This window comes from Melospiza melodia, chromosome 12, assembly GCF_035770615.1.
Source record: "Melospiza melodia melodia isolate bMelMel2 chromosome 12, bMelMel2.pri, whole genome shotgun sequence".
NCBI classification, from domain to species: domain Eukaryota; kingdom Metazoa; phylum Chordata; class Aves; order Passeriformes; family Passerellidae; genus Melospiza; species Melospiza melodia.
In genome coordinates this window covers 8,964,684-8,989,208 of record NC_086205.1, presented here as the reverse complement: position 1 = coordinate 8,989,208, position 24,525 = coordinate 8,964,684, and the positions used below count along the sequence as shown (strand labels likewise).

Sequence of the window (24,525 nt, the reverse complement as noted above, 5' to 3'; positions counted from 1 at the left end):
CAGCCACACCTGGGCACAGGTAAGTCAGGGAGGTGAATTTGGTCATACATCAGATGAGTCAGAACTGGGCCATGAGCTGCCCACCAGCCCCAGCACTTACCAGGGCCTGGTGTGCTCCCCCTGGTTATTCCCTTCATCTGCCTGGCTCTGGGGCTGTGTCAGGGGCTGCCATCTGAAGCTGTGAGCAGCCCTTCCCTTGCTGGAAGTCCCGCAGTGCTTCTCTCTAGCATGGAAAGCACACAGGCAGTTAGGACAAGCAGAAGGCCAGTTGTTCAGTATTTTATTCAAGAGGAAATATACACACACCTCTCCCTGGCAGGGGGAGCAGCCAGCCCAGGGCATGTTTGTGCAAAGGAAGCAGCCGGGTGTGTGATGGAGCAGGAGATCCCCGCGGCTGGGCCCTGCCCGAGCGCTCTCCAGCAGCCCCGGCACTCCCCAGAGCGCCGCTGACATTTCCAGGAACAACAGAAGGAAGAGGCAGCTTATTGTGCTTAAGACATCTGAACAAATCCTGGGTAGGAGACACTCACAGCTTGTGGGTATTGCTAATTACTTACAGTTAAGAAAGAATGGATCCTGACGGGGACAGGACCTTGTGGAGTCTCTGCCACCAGAACCCCCCGAGGTCACCGCGCTCCCAGCCTGTGCCTGGGCAGGGCTGCAGCTCCTGCTTGCCTGCAAACAAGGTGAGCTGTGCTGGGCAGGGGTGTCCTGCTCACGTTCCCTGCCCTTGGTGCCCCAGGGAGAACTGGTGAGGAGCTCCCTGCCCTTGGGAAAGGCCATGCTGCGCCAGCCCACCCTTCCTGCCTGGGAAGGACAAGCCATTCCCAGGGGAGGAAGAGCTTTCCTTTTTCTGGGGGGAAAGCTCAGAGGCCAGGAATGAGAGTGAGCTCGTTCAGCTCTCCACTCAGGTTACAATTGAAAGGTTAAATATGAATAAATGCTGTAGGTTTATATATAATGTTTCCTTCTACTTATGGAACGTGTCTGAATGGTCCAAAGACACCAAAAATGTTGTTAGAAACTGTAGTTAGCCAAGAAAGACAACCCCACCCTTAAAAACAAAATAAATCCTATTTAGTTTTACTACAGCCTTTGTTAAATGCCCTCAGAAAAACAGAGTATTTTCAGGTGCCTTGTGAGAATGTATCTGTTCATGCAATGGCCCAAGTTCCTCATTTCACAAGCATTGCACATTTTTATGTAAGTCATCAAAACTATAAAACCTATTATTTTTGTCTGAAAGTCTTAGTCTAAAAAGTACAGCATTACTTTATATCCACCCATGGAAACTCCTAGACGCGCATGTGCACAGACACACACTGTTGCCTAAATGTCTTCTAAAGATACTGATTACAAAGTGTATAAAATTGGGAATACATTGTCAGGATACAGTGAGAGATGAGCCACCCTCTACCACAGACTATAATCTAGGATCAGTCACTAACTGTACACGTTTTTACAGCCTTGGATTCACCAGGGACTTCTGAAACGCAAACAGCAACTACACAAAGAACGGCAGTACCGCTGCAGGAACACAGGAGTTACTGGCTCCAGCTCCATGGAGCTGGCTGGAATCTGAGTGACATTTCTGTTTCCTTCAAGCAGGGCTGAAACTCAACCTCCTGTGAGACAGCTCCACTACCAGCTGGGTGAGGGACCCCTGCTCCGAACCTGCTCCTGGACTGGGAGTGATGAGCAGGAGCCAAAGCCTCCTCTCTCCACTAGGATGACCTTAGGCTCTATTTTAACAAGCTCACATGCCACTGAGACCGTGGGCCACCTCCCAGGGACATCTCCACACTGTCCCCAAGCTCTGCCGACACAGTGGTGTGGCTGGTAAAAATCTTTTTGTTTAAACTTAGTTATTCTTCAGGCAAATGCAGGCCCTGAGGCCGTTTGGTCCTGAGTGTCCGGCACCAAAGAGCCCAGGAGGAGGCAGAGGAAGAGCCAGGGGCGGCTGTTCGGAGGTAGTCGCTTCCTTCGCCTGTCCTGGTACTCCCCAGTCCAGTGTGGTATTGGTTAGATGGCCATGCCCCACCTCTGCCTGCTCCCCCTCCTGCCCACCTGCAAAAGCCAGACCCCCTTCCTAAGATCCAGGCAGAGAAAAGGGACCAGGTGGATTCCGGCAACTCATCCCCCTCCAGAGCAAGACCTGCCTTCTCAGGAGATGTCAGAGCCTGGCCTACCTCAGCAGCTGCTCGGTGCATAGCCTGGAGAAAAGTTGGAGGCACTTTGTGCATTCTCTAGCTTGCCATTCCAACCTGCTGGAAGCTTGGTGCCCACAGCCTTGGAGAAGGTCACACCAGCACTAGGGAAGGGGCTGGACAAGGCGCCAGGACAGACAGAGATGGGAGGAGCCTCGTGAAGCTGTTTGAGAAAGACTAAGGGCACCTCGGTTTGCTGCTCCAGGCGTGCACCCCTCATGCTCTGAGGGACCCCTGCCAATAACCTGACAGGTGGAAACATCTCAAGTGGCACGTCCTCGTGTGAGAAGTTGTGTGTGGGGTAACCCAGACCAACAAAAGGGCCTATTTCTGCTAGAAAAGTCTTTAAGATTTGTCACTACCTTACGTGCAGATGTGGGAGAGCTGATCAGGCTGAGAACATGTTAAAATTGCTCAGGCTGCTGCTAGTTCACCATGTGTAAGTCCTGTGACCGCGCTCCCATGACAGGAATCTGAAATATCAAGTGCACTGGAAAAAAGGGATTGTCAGAAAAAACAGAAAATAGAAATACTACAAAAGCAACATTACTGAGAAGGAAGTGGACTGAGCCGATGCCGACTTGTGTGGTCACACAGTGGTTTCTATAGTCTCAATCACTTCCATCTCGCACTGCGAGGGCGACAGGAGCGGGCATTCGTCCGGCTCCCAGCTGCTATCCGGGCTGTAATCTTCCTCTGAGCTCAGCTCGGCCACCCCCTCCGTGTCCTCGTCACACGACTCCATGTAGTGAACCCCCACGGCGTTGATGCCGGAGTCCTCAGAGCTGGACGGGGACGAGCAGTGCTCTGCTTTTGGTGTATTGCTCTCCTTTGCGATTAAGGCGTTGCGGACGGAGCCCTCGTCGGGCTTTGCCCTGTGCGGGGCGGGCGGCTGGCGCTGCACGTAGCACATCTTGCCGTTGATGCACTTGACGCGGTAGTTGTCGATGAAGAGGTCGGCGATGGTGCAGAACTGCGGCGCCTCGGGCGGCAGCGGCGGCTGGAAGGCGGGAGCGAACTTGAGGAAGTGCTCGGTGAGCGACACCGAGATCTGGATGGTGTTGGGGGACTCCCGGGGCCGGACGGGGATCTCGGTGCTGGGGAGCTGCTCCACGGGGGTCATGGGCTGGTAGACGTATTTACCTGTGGGGACACACAGGAGCGGCGGTTAAAGGTCTTTGAGTTGGAACAGAAGCAATGACATTGACACCCTTGGACACCACCAGCAGTTCCCTGCTGGCAGCAGCTGCTGCTTCTCTCGTGGCCTCTCCAGGTAGGGATCCTCTGACACCTAATGCTGCAGGTAATCACAACCTCCTGTACCCCAGTGCTGCTCCCCTCCCTGACCCTGCCTCAAGGTCTGCTGTAGGACATGACTAACTCTGGAGAATTAACTCCAGGGCACAACTCCATAGCCATGAAGTGGGAAAGATGCCAAGTCTGCCCACCCTGCCTTCTAGAAGAAAGAAAACAGACAAGATTCTCAGAGGCTTTTTTCCCCCCCACTGAACACAACATGTAAGTTCTACCTTACATCTTTGCTACAATGATCAAAATTTTATTATATTACTATTATTCCAGTGAGTCTCCTTGTGCGTGACTCCACACTCTTTGTTTTTGGGGACTAAATCGTGTTTTTCCATATTATAAACCAGAAGCTCATACATAACTACAATTAGAATTTTAAGGCAGAAAATAAGGGAATTTCAAAGCTTTTGGCATCTTGATTATCTGGTTAAGTAGTAAGAAAACAGGATTATGTTGGTTATATTGAGCAGAACAAAGTGTGAACTGAACATCTTCACTAACAGAAATAAATAAGAGAGCAGAAAATCGGGACTATGTCAGGAAAAACTGAGAAACCCGAGGCTATGCCTAAGACTGTAAAATGCTGCATTTTATTTGCATGAAGCTTCTGAAAGATTCATGTCTCCCCAGGGGCTCATCCACTGGGAAAGCACAAATTTCCAGAAGCCTTGTGAGTAGTGGGGCTGTCGGTAGAATTTTGCTGCACGAGCCACAGATCCTGCTTTGCAAATGCACCAAAGCAGCAAAGGCACCAAAGCACGGGGGGGCCGTGTGGGTGCCTGGAGCTCTCCAGGTGAGGGGCGGAAGGCTCCTGCAGTAAGGAAGGCAGAGTGCTGGTGTGTTTCCAGCTCACAGGTAGAGGCAGCCTTTCCCCCTGAGTTACCCATTCCTTTGGAACATGGCAGAATGGCTGGCCTTGGGAAAGACCTTAAAGACCACGGAGTTCCCATCCCCGTGCCGTGGGCAGGGACACCTCGTGCTAGGCCAGGTTGCTGTAAGCCGCAGGGCAGGGCTCGCTCTCCCTGCGAAGCCTCTCGGCAGCAGAATCCCCCTGGGGCCGGGAACCCCCCCAGCCCCGGAGGAGCTCTGTCGGCTCTCGGCGGCCGCGGGCGCTGCCGGCGCTCCGGGCCCACGCACAGCCTGTGCTCTGCCAGCTCCGGGATGTCACCGGGAGCCTCGGGAAGGCCCTTCCCACCCCGCAGTGCCGCTGCAAGGGAAACGGGTCATGTGAGAATCGGCTGGGATTTCCAATCCCTGTAAGCCAAGGACAGGGAGTGCAGCAGAAAGGCCACGGAACCGAAGGAAGGGCTCTGGAGCGTGGGAGAAGCTCCAGGCACGGTGAGGGAAAAGCCCACCCGTGCGCCATGGGAGGAGAGAGCAGGCAGAGCTGGCAGCACAGGGAAGGAAGTGTGTGAACAGCTTTGACCTGCTCCCCTCGAATGCCTTATCCAGTGTTTTCTCCCTACGATCTGTGCAATGGTAACTGCTGACAGGGCCACGGGGAAAGCTCAGTGACAAGAAATGAAGCTTTTCCCCTGTCTGCTTATGGCTGGATGACAGAAAACACAAAGCCATCCTCTCCAATTGCCATCTCTGTACCATGGTGTAACTCCTAAACCTGCTGTGACTCAGAGGAATGAGTGTTGGCATCCAGCAGCTGCATGCTCCAGCCACAGGCAGAGCACAGTTCCCACTCCTCAGCACATATCCTTGGTTCTGGCGTCTCTGGGCAATGGAGTCCCCTCAGAGGTTTCTCAGATCTTGTGGACAGAACTTCCCTGGGAAGCTCCTCACCCTCACAGCCACAGCAGCAGCCCACGGCTTCCTGCCATCTGCTGCTTCCCAGAAATCCTTCTGTGAAATTAGTGAACATTAAATATGCACTGCCTTGCAAAGCCCCACAGCTGATGATTACTGTGCTGCAGGCTGGGATAGTGTCTGATAAATTCAGCTCATGGAAACTGAAGTGCAGCCTGCCCTTGCCTGAAACCACAATGCTCTATTTATCCATAGATTTGTAGGGCTTCTGTGTGGGCCCCTTTGACAACCAATGATAAAGTACAACTAGATACTGGTGAAAAACATTTCTTCAACTCAATTCTGTGCTGCCTCTATTTGAAGAGTCTAAGGAAGGGTCTAGTGAAGATTTTACCAGGATGAAGAAAAAAGGTCTCTGTACAAAAGGACTGTTTTTCCACTTAAAACAGTCACCACGTGCTGGCAGAAGGCTGAGGATGTTGGGAATAGAAAGTAATGTATTTAAGCCAAGGAAGCTTACAGCATGGACATGGAATGGTAAAGCAAAGACTCCTCAGTTTGACTTTTTTGGTGTTTGTTTTTCCCCTTTTGGGAAAAGAAGAAGAGAGGTGGCCAGGTCAGCCAAGGACTTGCTGGGAGCTCAGCTGGTTGTTTCTCTACTGCAGCCACACACAGCAGCTCCCTGCATGTCTCAGGACTGCCCTGCTGGCACTAATTCCAGAGCAGGAGCAAAGAGCACAGGATTTCAGAGCCTGTCTGTGCAGCCTCACGGGGGCTGAAACGTTCCTCACGTTCCAAGGACAAGCTCTGCCAGGGTAAAGCAGGAACCAGCCAACACACAGCAAAGAGAATTTTCTACCTTAACTGATTTCTACATTTCTTTAGAATTCTGGTACAAGTTTGTCAAGTCTTACCTGGTTTTAGAGGCAATTTTAAACAGATTATACTTGTTTCAAAACATGACCGGGTGCTCAGAACTGGGACTGTCAGACAGGATCATGGGATCGTGGACAATGCTGAGCTTACAGCCTCAGCATTGTTACCAACCCTCACCCTACAAAATGCATGGAAAATCATCAGCCAGGATGCAGCCTATGAAAAATAAATGCAGAAATTAGAAATAAGATTGCCCCCCACCCCTGCAGCTTACAGGATTGCCAGGCTTTTTCACTAGAAATGCTCCTAGAAGCACAAGTCCCCAGGTTCTCTTACAATCCATCTCAATCTGATCAAATACCCATGGAAATCAACAGCAATATTTTTGCTGACTCTGAACAGCTGGCAACAGTCTGTGATAAAACAGTACTTTGAGCACCTATTCTGCTTCATCCCATCTAATACACTAGCTCACAACTTATTGCCTATTTTTTCCAAGTCAGCTGAAGAACTCTTTGACTGCACTGTGCTGATGAACACTCCTGTAAATGACAGTGTTCTGCACAAATTCAGATGTCACACAAGACACCACATCCAAAATTGTTTCCTGGGTCATTTCCCCACCAGTGCCTATTTGGAAGGCGGTGAAGGAAAAATACTGCACGTGTCAAACACATGTCTAAAAATCAAACTCCAGAGCCTGTGAAAAGCAATTTGCTGCATTTGCAGAAGTTTGGGAAGTTCTTGTGCACTTTAAGAGCTGCTGTGAAGAGGTGTGACAGTTCTGGCTCTGCACTTCCACCACCGTGGCAAAAGGGCTCAGGGGAAACAAGAGCCTGCTCCCCTCCTGGAAACAGTGTGAAATCAGGCTCTGCCAGAATGACTGCCATGGGAAGTCTTGGCTGTCCATGACAGCCACTAGCTGACAGGTGAGATGATGAAACGAGAGACCCCAGAAATAGGTCTATAGGCTACACTTAACCATTTCTCCCCTGAGCCTTATCCCCCACCAACACTGCTCCTCTGTCTGACCCCTCAAAGTGACAACAGCCTGTGCACAACAAGAAAGGGACAATTGTTTCTCCATTTCTTCAGCTGGCCCTTGTGCCAGCACACAAACCAAATCCTCAGGGACCTGGCACATGCTACAGCCAACACTCAACTGCAGAACAACTATTCAACTATGTGCAAGGAAGTGAGTGCTGGGCAGTGCTCATCTCCCTGTTGCTCTGTGCACACAAATAAGATTTCTAATGCCAAATCGGATGGATGCTGTTCCCAAAGCCTTGGCTCACTCCATGCCTCCAGTGAGACTGCCAGCAGGCTAAGGCAGGATCCAGCACAGCAGGGAGCTCTATCATCACCTGCACATCTCCAGCAAACTCAGGCAACTTAGAAAATTTTTTATGTTTGTGGCACTAACAAGTAGAACTATGTGGCTGATGGACTGGAAGCTGTATTATAGAGCCTCCTGCTTCCATAACCCCAAATCAAGCTTTGAGAAACAAGCCACGAGGTCATTTCTCTCTGATTTTTTGCTAATTGGGCAATCTTCATCCATTTTCACCAAACAGACACAAAATAGCAGCAATTTCTGTGGCAAATATGAAATAACTTAAACATGAAATAAGCAGAGGTGTGGCTGGAAATTTTTCTTTTCCACTTCCCTCCATCCCAGCATTCTGGTTTACCTCTAACTCTCAGTAATGTGCTTGACATATTGAAAAAAAAAAAGTCCAGTGTTTAGGAGGGAGGTTTCCTAGAACAAATTCTCAAATTTTACCCTCTCAAAAGAAGGACTTAGTCCTAATAACTAACACCATGAATTGCACTGCACTTCAGAAAATGGTAAGAGAGAGCTGGGGATTTTACAAGTCTAAGTCAGCAATACATACCATGGATATTTGTTCACATGCAAGGCATTTAGACATCTATTAACTGAAAGATAAAAGCTTTTTTTCATATGTATTCTTCCCCCTGCAGCTGCTGGAACAAATATTTCTACAGCCTCCCATCTGCCAGCTGATCTATCTCCAAAAATCAGCAAGGTTAACAAAGACCTGCTACTTGGCAGCTATTGAGCAGGACCTGGCTCAGGTTAGGAGCTGCTCCTGTGCGGGCTGAGCACTTGTGGAAGTGCCAGGCAGAGTGGGCTGGAGGTGAACTGGCTCTGATCCCAGGGGAATCTCCGTGCCTTTGGCTGAGGTGGATGTTCCAGAGGGGCTGGAGCTGTGACCCCAGGCACAGTCCATGGCCCCCAGTGAGGGTGTGGAGGGATGTGTCCTGTTCACCAGCAGGGAGCTGCTCCCCAGATACTGGTGACTTGGTGCTGCCTGAACATCCACCTGTGCAACAGCACCAGTAATCCTCCTTGTGAAGTCCAATGGGATTCTCACTCCAGCTGTGCCAGACTTTGCTATTGCCTCTTGCAACTCTGCCAAAAATTCAGCTCACACAGGAGGGGAATTGGTCCCACTATGAAGAACATAAAACCTCTAATTAAATACCACACAGCTCTGAAGGACTGAAGGCAAAGGAAGCATTCATAATGCATGTGTGACAGGAGACAGCGCTGCCTTGGAGGGGATCTGCATTATTCCAAGGAGAGCTCCCTGCACAGCTGTTCTGGCTGTGGAAACCTTGGAGCTGAGCTGCTCGAGCACTGGCTTTGCTCACACAGGAGACAGAGAACAACTGAGTGCTCTTCCAGCAGCATTTGTTCCACATCTCCTGGGTGGGGCAGGAGAGCCAAGTCTGGCTCTGGGGAAGCAGCAGGTGGATGTGCAGCTCTCTGCCAGGTGCTGACAGCTCTGAGCAGGAGTGGTGCCCTGCTGCCAGTGCTGGCACAGTGGCCCCAGGACAGTACAGAGGTTGTCACATCCAGCTGGGCTTCCAGGGCCCCAGGGCAGTGGATGGCACAGGTGTGCCAGCCCAGCCAGAGGCATGGAAAGGAACCAGGCAGGATTCACGGCTGGCACAGCAGAACCTTGGGGCAAGGGAGGGTTTCCTCCTTCACAGCCTAAGGCAAAGCTCCCTGCACATCCTGGACAGGTTTATGGAAGGCACTCAGCATCCTCAGCCTGCTGGAGGTGCCCACCACACCTGTTTGTTGCTAAGTGCCCAGCAGAGTGGAATTCCATTGGGAAGTGGGATGTTGGGCTGAGTACCCACCTGGGGTCATGGCCCTCCAGCCCTGCCAGCTGAACAGTGCTGCTCTGTTCAGTGCTGAATGACTGCCCTGGCTCTCCTCCTCCTCTCTCCAGTTACATGCACAGCTTGGAACCACAAACCCTTGCAAACAAAGCTTGCCCTAACCATAAAAACTTGTCAAGGACTATCACAACTCCAAACCACACTTAGAGCACAGTTCTAACTTTTCCAGAGGGGTGAGAACAAATGGAAGGAGAAACCCAGAGCATAGTTACAGATGGCACATGTGAAAAACTGCAGTGCTCTCCCAGTCTGCACTTCTTTGTGATGTATGGAATAGACATCATGTCATATCCAGCCAATCCTCATGGGCTGCATGGTGAACAAAAGATGTGGAATGAGCCACCAGAGGAAATGGAAAACATTTCAGGACACTGAGGCACTGCCAGATTGACAGGCTCAAGTCAAGCTGAACTGGGCCACTGGTGGTTATAATAAGGCATAACTGAAATTACTGTCCACCTTGAAGAAGCCTTGTAGATAAAGATATGCAGCACCTCAGTGCAAGTGATATTTCTGCCTTGCACTCTGTCCAAACAACTCTGAAAAAGCACTGAGATTGCTCAAACAAATTTCTAGTGTGGGGAATGCAAACAGAACATTCTGCATACCTGCAGGAATTCTGGCAGAAATAGAAGTCCCAGTAAGGGATCAGAGAAGAGACTCCAAGGGCACAAATCAACTCAGCAAAACAATAGAAAAAACAGCCACACACCAGGACCTGAGCAGGCTGGAAATGCAGCAGGAAGGGCTGGCAGGTTCTGCCCTAACAGAAATGTATCACTGCAAACAACTCCTTCTCACAGGAGCACCTCCATCTGAGCACTAATGAATCCATCCCATTCCAGACCCTATCCAAGCACAGGGAAGAAGCAGTCCAGAGATGTTTTGGCAGTGGCTGCCGAGGAGCAATTCCATACAGCTGCCAGCTCTCTCCTGTGGAGGTGTTCCCTCCCTGCTGCACAGCCAGACAGCTGTGCCAGCCCCTGACTCAACGCTTTTCACAGGAAACCAGCAGACACGGGGAGAAAATCAGGAAGTTTTTCCTCATCAAATTTGTATTTTAATGCCCTTTTGTCTTGATCTGTTTTAAATACAAAAAGGATCATGACAGTACATGCTGTGAGCTGTCTAAGCCTTTGAGGAGTTTCTGTGCACATCAGCTTAAGAGCAGGTAACGCTTAAATGCAAACAGACCCTGGAGCTTCCTCCATCATCCCTGCTCTTTACTCTCATTGCTTACATGGATTTACTGGACTTAAAGAAAAAGCAACCCTGAAGGCTGGAGAGATGCAGCCATAAAGCCTCTTAAAGGGGCCGTATTGGCTCACTAACCATTGTAAGGGAGCAGAGTAGCAGCACCCAATGAGGCAGTGGGCAGCAGCACACACCACATGTGTGTTCTGGAGGAGCTCTTTCCTTTCAGTAGCTCGAGAATGTCACCCATAGCACAGGTGCTGCTAACCCCAGCTCCATGCTGGGTTCCAGAAACACAGAAGTACTGGCATGGAAAATGTGGCACAGCCCTGGTTACCTCTGCCAGCACAGCAGCTGGGCAACACTACCCAAGTTCTGAATCCAAGGATTTTCATCTTCCAACATCCCCTCCAAACCCACCCCCAAAGGCCAGAACAGCCACTTCTTACACATTCCCCTGAGAAATTTATCCCCCAAGTTACACTAGATATTTTTAAAATTCAGTAGAGAAAATAGCAAAAAATGGCTTAGTGCTAAATATTTATTCTACAACCCCATCCCTGAGCACCATCTGCTCAAGCTTCAGCAGCCCATGGTTTCCATGCAGCCAGTCAGTGTACTGACAGGGAAACAAAGCAACAGAAGCACAGCTCCATGTCCAACTACCCAGAAGACCACGGCATTGCCTGGAAATCAAAGGGATGGAAACACAAGATCCAGTTGTCTTCAGGTGTGTGGTATGTGCTGCAGGGGGGCACCATGAGCCTCTGCTGTCATGGAATGCTTTCTTGGGAATTTTTAAATAAGCAGAACAGCTCACCAGGTCCTTGAAGGAAAAGTCCTCTCTAAAGACCTGCACTCTGCACCCAGAGGGGACAGCTAGGGCAGGAGGCTGGGATTCACATCTCTGTGGCCACAGTGTTTTCCTGCTGGCTGGCAGGAGAAACAATGGCCCATGGGAGGTGCTGTACCTGTGCTGATCCCTTGCTGTGGCCAGAGCCCAGGATCTGCTGACACATCATCTGTGCAGTTGCTGTGTGGGAGCAGGAGCCTTCAGGCTGGACAGCACCACGTTCTTTCTTCAGCTCCAGAGCTGGGAGCAGGGTCCCTATTCCCAACACACTCTGCTAACCCAGTGCTGTTCCTGGTGTTCATGCACCTCTCCATTCACACGCCGTTCAAACCAAGCTATTTCTGTCACAAGCCTCTGGAGAACCCATTTCTGGGGATTTTAAAGGACTTGCTCTCCCTGCTAGTGCACAAACACATCACCACCTGGAGCTGAGGAGTGCAAGTATGGGCACCAGTGCTCCCTTGGAGGGGTGTGGGATCCAGCAATGCTCTGCATCAACACATAGAAGCCCAAGTACCACCACTGGAGGTGGAGCAGGTGGATATCACATTGAGCCACTGTGTCACACAGTGCCACTGCAGGCAAGTGCCTTGGACCACCTGGACAGCACAGCTGGGAGCACAAACAGCTCTCTGCTGTGAGCCAGTGCTGGCAGAGGTGACAGCATCGCCCCTGGCTTCATATCCAGAGAGGCAAGATCCCACAGGACCAGCTGCAGAATGGCTCCTGTGCCAGCAGATCAAGGTCTAGTGGCACAGGGAGGAAAAACAAGGCAAAAGGTGAGTGTCTCCTTCCACCTGCCCCGCCTGCAGCTGGGCCAACGCTGCTGGGCTGCAGGAAGGCTGCAAGAGCTGGTCAGTCCACCCTGGCACACCTGATGCTGCCCCAACCTTTCACCAGTGAGTGAGTGAGTGAGCAAACACCTGGAGTGGGGCTCAGGCTCGGGAAAGCTCTGAAATCCAACCAGGCAGCTACACAGCAAGGAGCAGCCAAGCACCCTGCCTGCAACAGTTACAGGTGAGCACCAGCATCATGTGTGTGGCAGGGAGAGGGACAGACAGAGCCTGGCACACAGAGCCTGGCACAGCAGGGAGTCATTTCAGGGCTGGGTGCAAGCACACAGCCAAACAAGCAGCTTCCAGAGCAGACGTGTGGGCTCTCGAGCTCCGCAGCCACCAGTGAGAACAAGAATACAAATGCGTGCCTCTTGCTGAAATTGTTTTACAACGTAGGTTACATATAAATTCCAACTGTTACATGGCCTAAATTAAAGCGTGGCTATATTAAAAACAAGACCCAGTTGCCAAGCAATCAGTTTTCACTTTCCCAGTAGGTTTTTGACTTCCCTCTATGTGAATATACTCAGCTATTGGCAAAAACATCTCCAAATGGCACAAACTGCACTTCTTGAGTTCTGTGATCAGTCACTACATAAAAATTGATTAGTGGAAGAATCAAAGCCATTATGAAAACATACTCTGTATCTTGTGGGCAGATAAATTCATAGAGGTGCTGGAAGAAAAACCACAACACATTAAACCAGGGTCACTTTATATGCAGAGAGAGAGATGCTCTACCTGGAATCCAATCTACTGTCAACCAGCTTTTGCATTAGTATAAGCTTGTGCCATCCATCAGCAGCTAAGCCCACACTGTCACAGCTCTCGGGAGTTTGGGAACATCTTACACTGTTTATGAGTAAAGCATTTTGTTTTTTATCCTTTACAGAAACACAAATTTCTAGTAGAGCCTTACCAGTGTGCAGAAATAAGTTCCCAAGGCTGGCAGTGAGTCATGAAGTGTACAGCAGCACTGTTAAATCGAGAGCCATTACATAAGGACACCCCAAGATGCCCCTGCTCTACAAGGCCGGCTCTGCTGCTGCAGCCACACGAGCAGTGACAAAATGTGTTCCTGATGAGCACACAGGTGCTGCCAGGAAATTGGAGGTCCTGTGCCAAGCACCTGAGAGGCACCTTCAGTGCTTCCAGCAGACCTGAGCACTGTGAGCTCTGCAGCCCTGCAGGATGGAAGTCACAGCCAGAACAATCTTGTGACTCAGTCTCGTGGGACAATGCAAGGCTATGACCACGGGCTGCCAGTTCAGACCCGTGAAACGCCCATCAGGAGCCACCAGGGGAAGGATGTGACAGCAGGCATTTTGCATCGGGCACTGGCATTAAGCAGGCTCACAGAGCAGGCTGGCAAACATTCCCTCACCTGCAGAGTCCAGGAAGGAAGCCACAGGCTCGCCACAGGCACAGTGCTCCATGCAGATTTTATCTTTAGCCTGTTCCTCTGCAGTGACAAAAGTGCCAGCAGCTCTCATCAGCAGGAGCACAGGCCCAGCCCTCAGCATGCAGGGTTCAGGACACCCTGCATTCACAGACAACCCCACCAGCTGAAGAGAGACAAGATTAATGAACTTTTTCTTCAGAAGAACTTGCTTCTGAACCAGCCTTGTCCTTTCAGGTTTCTCAAAATCAGCACTTAACCCTTCAGGCAGCCACAGAGGAAGGGTGTCAGTTATCTGCCACTCTCAGAGGCTCTTACCAGCAGATCACTGAGTTTGGGGCAAGCAGATAAAATTATTTGTGAATTATGCCTCTCAGGTGGACAGATTACAGCCTCATAGTCATGCATAACAAAGAGATTTTGGCTGGCAGGAAGTGTTTTGGTACACAGGTCCCTTTTTCTTCGACTTCTGGAGAAAGAAGTACAGTGATTTCTGTTCAATCCCTCATGAGCTGTACAAGAATTATTTCTATGAGACACACTAAGGAAGTAGCCTGAATTCAGAGATTTTTCAGTGGTGTAATTCTGTTAAGTGACCTTTGTTAATAATAATAGAACATGCATGTCTCTAAACATTATAGTAAGGATTCAGAATGAATGGCAGCAGGTTCTTCCAGAGGCGCTGACATTCCCACAGGGCACAAGGAATCAACACATGTGAGTTCTCAGTGGTACATTCATACTGTGATTTCCAGATTATAACTAAAACCTGAGGACCAAAATCCCATCCAGGTCTGGAATGGTGCACCCATAAAAACTGGCAGTGTTTTCCCTTAGAGTAACACTTCAGAATATCAGAATATATTAAGCTGACATTCTTTCCTTGGTTGTGTACAGCTTAGTGAAACGAAGCTGGAATATCATAGCTTTTCAAAATACAGGTGAAGAGAAGATCTTGCACAGCCACAGGCAACAAATCCTCATTAAAAGTCTTTTCCCACTACAAGCTGCAACATCCACCTTTCTGCAGCTCCTGCCTGGCACTCAGCATAATGCCTTGTTCTGTGCACAAACATTCTGTCCATACATGGACTTACCAGGATGAATGTTCAAATCCTTTTCACAGCAGAACTAAATTAAAAAATGTCTATTTGTCCCAGGATTTGTGTCATTCTCCCTCTAGACCAAGCTGTGTTTTCTGGGAATTCCCAGCCCTACTGCTCCTAGCCCCACTACTCCATTCCACTTTCAACAAGAGTTTTCCACAAAGAAGAATGTAGGAGCTCCTCCAAATACTCAGAATTTCAGACACAAGCATGTTACAACTTCCTTTCCCTGTTTATCCAACAAATCACTAATCAGGATGTAGTTTTGCCCTGTGGAACAGAACTGCTGGAAATTCAAGTTGCCCTCCTCATTCCAGGCTGGCTGCTTCCAGTGCACATCACCCTCTGCAGACAGAGACATACAGAGCACTGCTGCCCTTCTGCTCCCTCCTGGATGTGGAAATGAGTTTTACAGCCACCAAAAGCCAACCTGAGGAAAACCCACTGGAGTAAGAGCAAGGCTTTTGGAGAAGTACAGTGCATGCTGTGCTGCAGAGCACCCCAGGGCTGTGGCTGCTCCTCTAACACTCAGGGATTGACAGACACTGGCTGCAGGCAGGCACAGCTCCTCTTTAGACCCCCAAGCCCTATCAGGATGCCCCTGAATTCCTCCCCAGACCATCTCAGCTCACTCACCAGCTCTGTCACAGCAAAGCAGGGCTCCCTCACTGAGTCCTTCTTCACAATTCCCACGGGCAGACTGGGGTCTGGGTAATTACATGGGCTTGGGAGATTGTCAGAGCCCCTGCTGATGGCTTCTGTCACTGGAGGGGGCAGAGACACCTTGGAAATGCTGCTGGTGTGCACAGAGATCCTGAAATGCTGCACACACCGCTGTGTGGCAGGGGGAAATGCCTGCACCTGGGCCAAGTGTGTACCTGCCAGAGAGCAGGCAGGAGCTGCCATGGACACACACCACATCTCCCTGGAAGAGGTTTAATCAAGGATGGCCCTGACAGGGAACTTTCACCAGCTTTGTGCAACAGACAACAAATGCCTCCATTTAAAAATGCTGTAAAAGAAAGGCACCAGTGATTCAAGCAGAGGAGAATGTGAGGAGCAGTATCAGCTCAGAGCACACCCAGGTGCAGTGACTGTGCTGCTGATTTGGCTCGTTCCCTGCCTGCAGCTGTGGGCAATGGATAAGGGACAGTCCCCTCCCCTGGCCATTGCCACAGCTGGGACTGCTGAGACCCCAATCACAGGAACTGTGCCTCTGCTGGGTGCCCTCAGACACTGAGAGGAAGCAATGGAGCTCTGAGAGCCAAGAGAAACCCTGGGCTGCCTGTTCAGGTGAACAACAAAATGTAAATGTACTCTAGTTCTACATTCCCAGAATATTGCTAGCCTGACCAAATTTAGAGAAGCCCTTCTCCCCAAACCAGCAAACACATGCCCTTTGTGGCATGCCACCCATCACACAAACCCCTTTTCTCCTCTTAGCTGAAAACTGACATTTCCTTGGATCTCTTGCCAGGCCTGCCTGACCTCAGGCAGAATGTGCCAGGTCTGGCTGCAAACTCCAGCCAAGCAGTGCCATAATTTGTGATGCACACCAGGGAGTGGGAAACTAATCCAAGGCACACCTGCAAGTGCCATCCACCACCCAGCAAACTGCAAGGGAGGGGGAGCAGGTGCATTTTTAAAAACCTTTCCTGCCCCCACGATCTTGTTCCTTGCCTGAGCCTAGCAATATGTTCCTTCCTGGTCCCCCAATGGAGATTTCACACTTTCCCTATGCTTGGTTTGTTTTCTTGTAAAGGTTCCAAACAGCTGAACCTGTAAAAGTGGTGGTACTGAAATTTATTTGCTGCATTTACTTTTCAATACAAGATATGCAAGAGGCTTTAAGGAGCTAAAGCTTGCTCTTTTGATGCCTAATCAGGGGGGGAAAAAGCATAGAAAGGCTAATACAAGGTGGCACAATTACTGTCTATTGATGCAACTGCCGTGGAACCACGATTCATCATGTATTATTGATAATTGCAGCATAATGTACCGAGGGGTTTGCAGGGTGGTTAACAGAATGCAAGATATTCAGATTACAAATGAATCCAGTTGCAAGAGAATGCTCTTAATTGTATCAAGCATGGTGCCTTCTCTCACAGTTAATTCTTAGGAAGTAAAATTAGCAAAAGTCAAAGTCCTGCTGTCAGGTCAGGACAGATGCAACCCCGAGGATCTGATCCTTTCTGACATAAGCAGGTACCACCTCAGAGCCAGCAGCCTCACAGCCAGCATCAGTGCAAATCACAGCTGCAGTGGAAATCCCGAGGTGAGGAAAGGGAGGCAGGCACCTTGCTGCAGACCTGCCTCTGGCATGTTTTCTCTGGCTCTGGAAAAAGTAGATCAGAGTAATTTAAGGCTCTCAGCTTGCATCTAATAAACAAAACCTCCCAAGGCTGTCAGAGGGGAGGAAGGTGAACAGGGGGCTGCCACCCTGGCAAAGGGAATGCATGCAGGACACAGAGCAAGCAGGAGAAATGTGTAGTGGGTCAAACAGGGGCTGAAGTAAAAAACACCTCCTGGGCCAACACCTTCTTCCCTGCTGGGAAAAGGACTCCGAGGCTTCAGCCCTCATTCTGCTTCCACACGGAGACTGGAGTCGGCACAGCCTCCTGGCAGCACCCAGGGGAGGGGTGTTGAGGACAGTTCAGCAGCAGGGAGGTGTCCCTGCACTCTGGGAAGAGTCCAGCAGCTTCCCCTCCCAGCCCCCCCAGGCACACCCATCCTGCACGTTTTTCATGCCCCTCTTATGGAGGCTGTACCTGGGTTCAGAGCTCCCCACGCATGGGAGCGCATTACAGAAACAGCACACTGGGAAATCTGCTCCTCACCAAGCCCAGAACAGACTGAAAAGGACCCAAAATGAACTCCAGGCTTAGATACACGAGTCATACAAGCACCCAGGGCAGCTGAGGCTCTTGGAGCTGTTGGGATACACCAGTCAGTCTCTGATCTCCCTGGCAGCTATTATTACCATTTTACAGACAAAGAAACATGGGAGGCAAAGAGAGCGCCTCCAGTACCGCTCCCTTCCGAGCATGCCAACCACAAGGGCTTTGGGGATTCAGGCTGGGCCCTTTCTCAATTATTCCTTCCAGAGCCAAGTGGCTCTGCAACGCTAAATTGCTCCTGTCACTGAAGTAAGCAGATGTGATCCTGAATACACATGAGGAGACAACCTACTCATCATGGCATGGTGAGTTTTTGTAATTTCTCAGTGTAAGTGCACTTTAACTGAGTTGACATTCTCGAGGACCTTGGCCACTGATGGAAAATAATACTTCAATGGCCCTTTTAATTGATGTAGAGTTTCCTGTTCCCCAATACAGCTCTTAAGAGTCACAGAAAAGCACTTTCAAGAACCCTCTGAGGACTCCCAAGTCAGTATTACAGCACTGCGTTTATGCAAGGTAACTCCCAATACTGTTTAATTACATCTCTGACCTCTGTACAATTTCCCATTATAGACCTCATTCTTACCCCTTTTAAGTCCAACTCAACTCATTCCACAGGAACAGGATACAAAGAGATCCTTAGCTCTGAAATTTGCATTAGGAAATGAGGGGCAAGAAGGGAGCATGCTTCACCACGGCTTTCAGAAGATTAAACAAGGCAGTGAAGTGTGTGACTTCCTTTAAAATCCTCCATTTAAAATCCTGGCTTCTTGAAGCAAAAGTATCTCAACTTTTCCTTAGCCATAAAGGAGGAATTGAGAAGGAAGTCTGTACTTCTTGCAAATGCTATAACTATTTTTAAATCTTATAATTGCCAGACAGAAGCAAAGGGTTGGATGGGATCTCAAGTGGTCTTTCCAAGAGGGAAGCAAGCTTCATGTAATGCCTAAGAGACACCAGTCTAAGCCTTCCCTGAAGGACCAGGACTCTTCACCTTCTCAGGTACTCTGTTCCCCTGCTGCATTTCTCTTGCTAGTTTTGATATTTTCCCGTAAGAACCTGAACTCTCCTGGTCACAGGTAACAGATACCTGGTTATCTGCCACCTCTGTGCAGAGGAGGACTCGAACAAGCTGCTCTGCAAGGCCACCTCACACTTTGCAAAGCTCATCGGCCCTTCCTTTCTCCCTCCCTCAATCTTTTACAGCCCAAACAACCCTTTCTTTTGCACCCCCTTGTAAAGTGCATTTTTCTAAGCTGATCTCTGTGATCTCCTCCCCAGTTCTCTTACAGCTCTATAATAGAGTGCAATGCTCAAAGCTCAGCCCATCAGCCTGGTTTCCTCATCACTGAGCTGAAGAGACTAATTAAATTGCACACTTGCCATGCTCCTGGTAATGCATCCCAAGGCGAAGGTTGGGGTTCTGGGTTTGGCTTTTCTGCCACACAGCCCTCCTGCTGCTGAGGCAAAGCAGTTTGTGATCCATCCTAATCCCCAGATTCCTCTCTGAAATTGCTTCTTCAGATGTTCCAGTTCCATGTTTGACTTCCCCATCCCAGATGATTTTGGGTAACATCTCCAGTTTATAAGCACCACTTTGAGCTCTGATCCAGAGTGCTCATAAGCTTTTATATCTTGATGGTGGCCACAAATAACTGAGGCCAGGGAAATGTTGGGAAGAATCTAGGTCGGAACCTTTGTGTTACTGATGAAACACCCATGTCCCCGTCCCTGTGCAACAGGTGACTGTGGCACCTTCTCACACAGCCAGTTGTGCCACACAGTACTCAGGGCACAGATAGAAGAAAACCTTTTGTCCCGAACTGCTTTCAAATTAATCCCAAATCAAAGCAAAATTCCTGAAATGCATATTTAATTGATACAGAAGTTTGCATCCAAACAAAAGCTAGCTTTTGGGGCACTTTCCCTGTGAAACAAAATTTGCAAAAAGTCTGTGTGAAGGGGAATCCGTGAAGGTGACTAAATTGCAAGGAGAGATGGCAATGGCAATGGATTTAAAGGAGAATGGGATATCAGGAGTCCAGGGACACTCAGGAGCACCAAGTAACCCTCACATAAGGGTCCAGTGTTAACCTTGACCATCCAAGCTTTAAGATCTCCAGAACATAACACGACCCAAGTACATTTCTCCATCACCATTTCCTGACCTCGCATCAACACGCTGATGGAAAAGCCTGCTGTTCAAGGCTCTACGTGATTAATTATTCATCAAACTATGTTTGGACATCCACAGTTCAATCTCAGCCTCCATGATTAGATACATCAGGATCTTGAATACTGATATTAAAGTCGTTGGGCGCCTTTTCACCAGAGTTGGCTCAATACTGGATTTTGAAGCTATCTGCTATATATAGACTAAAGCAGTTACCTCTCTGCTCAAAGGGGTTTAGGCTTGTAAAAAGCACCGAGAATGAAGTGGCTGGTGCGGAGGACAGCGGTGCCACAGCCCACCAGCCGGCTCAGGGGGAGAGGGGCACCGGGACTCCAGGCCCCCAGAGAACTCTCCGGACATCGCCGCTGCCGCTCCTACGGAAGCAGCACCCGAGGTCAGGGTCCCACTGGGGCCGCCTGGGCACGGACAGCTCCGGGAGCGGGCTGCTCCTGGCCGCGGGACGGGACGGACAGAACGGGACGGGCGGTGAAGCAGTGCGCGGGGACCGACAGGGCACTCGGGACGGCCGGGATCGCGCACCCCCCGCCCGCTCCCTCGCCCCCTCACTCACAGTGGCACCATCCCAGGTGGCAGCACCAGTGCAGGCGGAAGCAGCGGCCGTGGCTGTGGGTGGCGCAGAGCGAGAGCCCGTCGCAGGGCTGGAAGTCGGGTCTGCCCGCGCAGCTGCGGGCGAGCGCCTGAGCCTCGTCCAGCTTCTCGCTCTTCGCCGCCGCCGCCCCGCTCATGGCGCCGCCGCTCCGCCCGCAGCCCCCGCGCCGCAGCGGCCAGAGGAGGAGGAGAAGGAGGAGGAGGAGGTTGAGGACGAGGAGGAGGAGAAGGAGGAGGAGAAGGCGCCGAGCCGCAGCGGGGACCGCCCGCCCGCCCAGCGCCGCGGGGGCAGCGCCGCGGGCAGGGCCCGGCCGCCCGCCTCGCCCCGCCCTGCCCCGCCCCGGTCCCGCAGCACCGCCCGCGGTACCCCGATGGCTGCAGCGCCCGGTGGCGCTGTCCCCCATCGCCATACCTTACGATGGCTCTGTCCCTCGATGACCATGCCCTGCCGTGACCGTGGCCCCTCATAGCTGTGTCCACGATGGTCGTGCCCTCGATGGCGATGTGCCCTGGCGGCCGTGTCCCGCGATGGCCGTACCCCTCATGGCTGTCCCCTCATGGCTGTGTCCCGCGATGGCCATAGCCCTCGATGGCTGTCCCTTCATAGCTGTGCCCCTCATGGCCGTACCCCTCATGGCTCTCCCCTCATAGCTGTGCCCCTCATGGCCGTACCCCTCATGGCTGTGCCCCTCATGGCTGTGTCCCTCACGGCTGTGCCCCTCATGGCCGTACCCCTCATGGCTCTCCCCTCATAGCTGTGCCCCTCATGGCTGTGCCCCTCATGGCTGTGCCCCTCACAGCTGTGCCCCTCATAGCTGTGTCCCTCATATCTGTGCCCCTCATGGCCGTACCCCTCGATGGCTGTGCCCCTCATAGCTGTGTTCCTCATGGCTGTGCCCCTCGTGGCCGTATCCCGCGATGGCCGTACCCCTCATGGCTGTGTCCCCTCGCTGGGTGGGAGGGTGCCCCGCGGGCTGCCCTGCGCACGGGCTGAGCCCGGGCCGGTGCCCGAGGGCGCTGCCGGCAGCTGAGGGCCGCTGTGACATCTCCCTGCTCTCCCGAGGCGCTCGCAGCGGCGGGAGCGCACGGGCGGGAGCGGCCGCCAGCCCCGGGAGAGTGAGCCCGGCTCCCGGCAGGGCTGCGGGCCGGCTGCCAGGCTGCCCCGAGCACTGCCCCGGCCATGTGGAGCTCCTGTCCAGACACCAGCGGATTGATAAATGGGATCCGGGCACTCTGGCACTGCGCAGCAGCCTCCGGGGAGTGTGGGCAGCAGGCAAGCAGCCCCGATTACAAGCAGCGATCTGGGGACAGCTCTTTGCTAGTCTGTGAGACAGGTGCACACAGATCACCCCTGCAGTGCCAGAGCCAACGGAGCAGGACACTGAGCGGCTTGCACACGTGGCCTGCAGCACAGACAGGTTTTAGTTGTTTTTTTTTCATCATGCCACTTAATCTAATTCAGAAACACTTTTTTTTTTCTAAGCACACAGTGATTTAAAAAAAAAAACAAACTGATAAACTTTGTCTTTCATTTTGCAAAATAATCAGTAGATATCGTTTTTGTTAATAAACATATGAAAGTGTATTGTTATTTCCCAACAATTATATCTTTAGACCAAAATTCAAGTTTGGATTTATCTAGAGCCCTGACTACATTATTTGTTTCCTAAGTGTGGTGGTGGACTTGTTTTCCTGCTATGTCTGAAAGAAATTGCAGTTTTATTGCTGCTCTGCTCAGCACTGGGAGTTGAAGTCAGCTTTCTGTTAGAACAGAAACCAAATGGTCATTTCCATAGTCCCTTATCTTTGTACAATGCCCAATAGATCTGTGTCAGAAACACTCAAAACATACTTATTTTTCTGTGTTCTCTAGAATTTTCTCAGACAGTTCATATGGGGTCTGTTCTTGGATAGATCCCAGAGGTGTCCCCATCCTGTACACTGTCCTGAAGGTGTGCTGGGAGAACCATTTGCTTCTTGCCAATAAGAAGGGCTTAAGAACAGCCAAGTTGCTGTTGTCTGGCTGTGATCAGCTCCACACTTTATGTGCCAGACCAAGGGATATGGGTCACAACTGCAGAGCACAGAGTTTCACTGAGGCTCTGAACCACCTCTGACTGTGATCCCTGGTCTCTGCAGTGCTGCTCATCCCAGTGCTGCCCTTCCTGCTCATCCATGGTGTCCTCCTCAGTGCCACAGGACTGTGTCCCAGCTGTGCCCTCACCTTCTCAGATCTGGGATGGCTACACCATTAAGCTCAGCCTGTCTGGGAGGAGATGGGTGCCCAGCTGCACTGAGAGGGGGCTTTGAGCCTCCCTTGGCACTGGTCACTAGGAGTGGAAGACCTTCACAGCCCTGTCCATTTTAAATATCTCCAGTGTTTATTACAAAGGAAAGAGAGTGTTATTACACTCCTGGAGGCTTATCTGCCTTTGTTTAGCAGAAATCCCACTGAAATCTGCAAACATTTAGGACCTTGCTCAGTCCTTTGCAAGCAGAGGAGAAACTGATTGCAAATCCAGGTGTCTCTTGGACACTGTCCTGATGTCCCCCTGTTCCCTGGAGCCTGCCAGCAGCAAATGAGGGATACAGCTCAGCTCCCAAGAGAACCATGGCCCAAGGAGAACCGGCACTTCTACCTGCTGGCACGAAGTCCTTCCTCTCCAGCACTGTCTCACCTCCAGAACTGCTCTCAAACCAGCCTGGGCTGTCAGATCACTTTCTGTTCAAAAGAAATAAAGAAGGAAGGTCAAGTGTGGGTTACAGAAGGAGAGGTAGGTGTTTCTGGCAAGACCCAAGTGCCCCATCCAATCTGGGCGTGCACTGCAGGGTTGCACTTCTGAGCAGCCTCAGGCAGGGAGCTCTCTGCCTCCCTTTGAAGGGCCAGTGCTGCAGGGGACTCTGATCAAAGCTAAGGCAATCCTCCCCTTTGGTGCACTCCCATTCGCTGCTGTTTTGCACAATGCCTGTGGCTGAGCAGTTAATGGAGGCATCTGCTGCACTGGCAGAGTTCACTGACTTAATTAAAGATATCCAACAATCCTGCAGCTGCCTGAGAGAGGCCACGGGTGCTTGCAGGCCGACACTGAATCTCCTCAGACTGAAAGCAAGCACCCTGCTGTGCAGAAAGCACAGACATGCAGCTAGACACCACATGAAAGCAAAAGCAGGGCCCAAGGATTAAGGAGGGTCTGGAGCCAGCTCACATTGTGTGTCTCCACAGCCTCACCATGCCAGAGAACTGTGTAACCTCACCTCATGGATAGCTTGGAATAGTCAGACATGCAGCAAGTGTGCAGAGCTGGGGACATTCCTCACCTGTAGGGATGGTTTTATCTGGAAAACATTTTTAATAGATATTCTCCTACTGAGTGAAAATGGTTTAAAAAGACAGGTGGGAAAACTAATACTGTACCAAGTGGTTATCAAGTTCTCCTCTGCACGGGGCTGCGTTCTCTCCTGTTAAATGAAGAAACATTTCACTCATGGGTATATTTCTGGCATCACTGCACATTTGAGCTGATGGGGACTGTGCAAGGCTGTTAACAATTCACCAAAGAAGCACAGAACAGGCTGGTGGCTGCTGCTTGGGCTGCTTGTCAGCAGGCACCAAGGGCTGTGGATGGGGAGGGTCAGGGAGCTGCGGTTGCCCTTGGGGGTGTGGAGCAGGCCAGAGGCCGGGGCTCCCAGCTCTGCCCCCGCCCTCCGGAGCTGGGAACGTGACCTCGCGGCGGCAGCAGTGTCACCGCTGCTCGTGGCGACGTCAGGCAGACAGAACGATCGATGCTGGGCTGCTCTGGTCGATGCGAATTTACAAATGAACTTCTGTCAGGAGGGACATTACTGGTGTGAACAACCTCTGTCCTCAACAATTCCTGATGAGGGAAACAGACCCCTCAAAGGCACCAGTACACAGGTGCTGCAGGTGATGAGAAGCATTTCAGCCCCAGGATAGAAGCTGGTGTTATCCTGGGATAACACTGCAGTTCCAGAGGAAGGGCACGTCCTCTGCTCCACAGCCTCTGCTGGAAGGGAATTGCCCTTTCCCAGCTGATCCCCAGTGCGGGTGAGCACCATGGCACGAGGCACAGGA

General features: G+C 51.0%; 1 protein-coding gene across 1 annotated transcript; it reads right to left on the bottom strand.

The window, feature by feature from the left end:
- Positions 1 to 263: 263 nt before the first annotated feature.
- On the bottom strand, positions 264 to 20,706 carry C12H3orf70 (chromosome 12 C3orf70 homolog). Its single transcript, XM_063166690.1, has 2 exons — positions 20,395 to 20,706; positions 264 to 3,350 (listed from the first exon to the last, which is right to left on the bottom strand). The coding sequence occupies exons 1-2, from the start codon at positions 20,567 to 20,569 to the stop codon at positions 2,797 to 2,799; spliced, it is 729 nt and encodes a 242-aa protein (XP_063022760.1). The 5' UTR covers positions 20,570 to 20,706; the 3' UTR covers positions 264 to 2,796.
- Positions 20,707 to 24,525: the final 3,819 nt, after the last annotated feature.